The sequence below is a fragment of the Artemia sp. Qi Xiang Cuo genome, chromosome 10, assembly GCF_049724085.1.
Source record: "Artemia sp. Qi Xiang Cuo chromosome 10, ASM4972408v1, whole genome shotgun sequence".
Classification (NCBI taxonomy): domain Eukaryota; kingdom Metazoa; phylum Arthropoda; class Branchiopoda; order Anostraca; family Artemiidae; genus Artemia; species Artemia sp. Qi Xiang Cuo.
Window position 1 is genome coordinate 55517306 of NC_142803.1, and position 3493 is coordinate 55520798.

The window sequence follows — 3493 nt, forward strand, 5'->3', positions numbered from 1 at the left end:
TCATAACATTCTTCCCTAGTGGGCACTTGACCAAAAACAACAAATACTCTTTCCTGGATCATAACATTCGCCTCGAGCGTGCCAAAAACACACCTGGAGAAAGAGGTCATTGACTCCGGTCCCCATTAGACTCAATAATCCATCAAAGTGAGAAAGTTCCTGTTTTTTCATTCTCACTGACAAAAACCATAAAACAGACATAAATTGATGTTGACATCCATGAAAAACATCAAATAAATTGACCAACACACATAACCGTCCAAGAAACAACCATCAATGTGAAACACCTAACTGTTTCCTATTTCTGGAAACTCATAACATTCGCTGAGAGCGTGCCCAAAACAACAACAACAACAACTCTAACTGTTTTCTATTTCTGGAAACTCATAACATTTGCTGAGAGCGTGCCCAAAACAACAACAACAACAATTACTGTTTCCTATTTCTGGACTCCTTGACATTTGCTGAGAGCATGCACAAAACAACAACAACAACAAATACTGTTTCCTATTTCTGGACACCTTGACATTCGCTGAGAGCGTGCACTTACAACAACAACAACAACAAATAAATTGACCGAGACATTCGCTGAGAGCGTGCACTTACAACAACAACAACAACAAATAAATTGACCTTGACATTCGCTGAGAGCGTGCACTTTCCCAAAACAACAACACCCTTGGAAATTTAGGTTTTGGAAACTCATAACATTCGCTGAGAGCGTGCCCAGAACAACAACAACAACAAATACTGTTTCCTATTTCTAGACACTCATGACATTCGCTGAGAGCGTGCCCAAAACAACAACAACAACAAATACTGTTTCCTATTTCTGGACACCATGACATTTGCTGAGAGCGTGCACTTGCAACAACAACAACAACAAATAAATTGACCTTGACATTCGCTGAGAGCGTGCACTTGCCCAAAACAACAACACCCTTGGAAATTTAGGTCATTGACCCCATTAACCACGTGTTCTCCCTAGGGACTCTATGCCCATATTTGGGGTACTCATAACATTCGCCTCGAGCGTGCCCAAAACAACAACAACAACAAATAGTATTTCCTATTTCTGGACACCTTGACATTCGCTGAGAGCGTGCACTTACAACAACAACAACATCGACCTTGACATTCGCTGAGAGCGTGCACTTACAACAACAACAACATCGACCTTGACATTCACTGAGAGCGTGCACAAAACAACAACAACAACATCGACCTTGGCAATTTAGGTCATTGACCCCATTAACCACGTGTTCTCCCTAATGACTCTATGCCCATATTAGGACCATAAACCACGTGGTAATGTCACGAGCTCATGAGGCCTTTCTACTCCTGCGTTTACAAGTTTTTAACTCCCGTAGCAAAAAGATGTTTTTATATAATTCCGATAACACTAGATAAGATCCCCTATATGAATAATTTTTTGATGTACTTTCTTGGATGACATACACTAAATTATTAGGGAAGATTTCGATTTCCAATATTCTTTTGTTGTATTGTGCCGCTTGACCTTTTCGGTCCCTTTTTAATTCGTTCATACATATTTGTCGGCTGACAAATGCTTCTTGAACGAGGTTAGATACCCATTCATCTTCTGAATAGAAACCCTCCCTCGGATTAGAAACAATGTTATCAAATACTGATTTCGCTTCGAAACCATGTAGTAGAAAAAAGGGTGTATATTTTCTGCTAGCATCTATACTAGTGTTTAATGCTAATTGTATGAATGGTGAGAATTCACTCCAATTTCCTCTATGTATCTCATCGTGGTAGTGAGTTAGTATTCTTTTTACACATTTTACTCTATTTTCTGCTAATCCATTAGATTGGGAGTTTCTTGGCGATGAATGTATAATTTTGAATCCTAATTCTTTGGCCATTTCATTAAAGGGTTTACTTGTAAAGTATGTGGCATTATCAGACAGTAGGAAATCCATATTTCCAAAATGGGATATGATTTCCTTTATTATAAATTCGATCACTGATTTTGACCTGAGGTCTTTGGCTGGCGCTATCACCGTGTGCTTAGTAAAATGCTTTACCGCAATAATTATATATTACTCACCATTAGCGCAAAGTTGTAATTGTCCCGTGGTATCCATTGACCAGATATGGAATGGGTGGTCAGGGAAAATACTTTTTCTCAATTTAGGATATATGTTGCTAACTTTATTCCTCCTCAAACATACATCACTATTCTTTACTGCTTCCTCAACCTGGCAGCACATATTTTCAAAAAAACAACTTTGGTTTAACCTATTCCAAGTTTTTACAGCCATCATGTGTGCTCCTAGGAAAAGGCTCGTATGCATTAGATTAATGATTCCTCTAATTAGTTTTTTTTGGTATGATAAATTGTAATTGATGCATCTCTTTCCTTTTTTCTGAATCGTCTGTTGAATACAATAATCCTTCCACTGGAATTAACTGAAAATCTCCTAACCGTTTCGCAACAAGAGGATTCCCTTCCCCAAAATTTAAAGTTACTGGTCTGTTCTTAATTTTAGCTCTGCCCGAAACGTCAAATTTTGGAAATTATTCCTGCGGCTTACCCCTCTTGGTGCCTAGGTCTGCGGGTATCCCAGACCCAGCCCAATTATCCATGCTAGTGACTCTTTCTATAGTCCTAGTCTTTGCAAGGTCCACCACCCGAGCTTGTCATCTCCATAACGGCTCGTCCCTCTCTAAGTCTGAATCCATGGATGTTTGGGATTCATCCCGATTATCCTTAGTGCCAGTAACTTCTACATTAGTTCTGGTCTTGACACGTTCCGCCATCAGAACGTGTCCTTTACAAGGTTTAAGTTCTATCCCCTCAAAAATTGGCCTGCTGTCAGTAACACACGCATGCGTACTGACCTTTACTTTTACCTCTTTCAGTTTGCCGTGGATAGCCCCGGAGGCTAGCCATCTATCCCTGTATCCAGACTTGTTCCCCCTTATAGAAGGAAACTCCTTTTCAGTATTACTACTGAATTCATCTCCTTTCAATGGTATGATAGCTCTGGGAATGTTTGAGCTACCTGTATTTGACTCATATCCCTCACAGGGCCTGGTCAAACCAGTTTGGCTCGACTGTTCATTTCTACCCTCCTTAGACTTTTCATTATTTTTATCTGTATCCTGAGGAGAATTTAAGCCTAAGAGTGTATTTTCTAGCCTTAATATTTCATCAATTGCTACCTTAATTTCAGGGTCCTCTAATTGAAATCCTCTCATCTCTTCCTTACTAATCCCAAAAAAATCAATCGGTTCCTTGTCACCTAATAAGGCTAAATATTCTACTTCTAACTCATCAAGATTAATTGATCTATTTACCTCAACAAATTGTGAGCTAGGGCGACTCAAATAGTCTACAGGGTTTCTACTGGTGTTAATGTGGTGATATGTATACAAATCGTTGTCTAATAGAACCGCGATTCTATATAATTTTGAGTGAAGATCCTTTGATCTTTTAAGATATGTTAGTACAGCACAGTCTACA

The 3493-nt window shown here is 39.2% G+C and overlaps 1 protein-coding gene across 1 annotated transcript; it reads right to left on the bottom strand.

The window, feature by feature from the left end:
• Positions 1–1322: 1322 nt before the first annotated feature.
• On the bottom strand, positions 1323–1946 carry LOC148947910 (uncharacterized). The gene has a single exon (XM_089096042.1). It carries the CDS (start codon positions 1944–1946, stop codon positions 1323–1325), a length of 624 nt encoding a protein of 207 aa, XP_088952168.1.
• Positions 1947–3493: the final 1547 nt, after the last annotated feature.

Excerpts from the sequence above, each read along its gene's own strand:
- LOC148947910 (XM_089096042.1), bottom strand. The coding sequence starts at position 1,946 with ATGGATTTCCTACTGTCTGATAATGCCACATACTTTACAAGTAAACCC.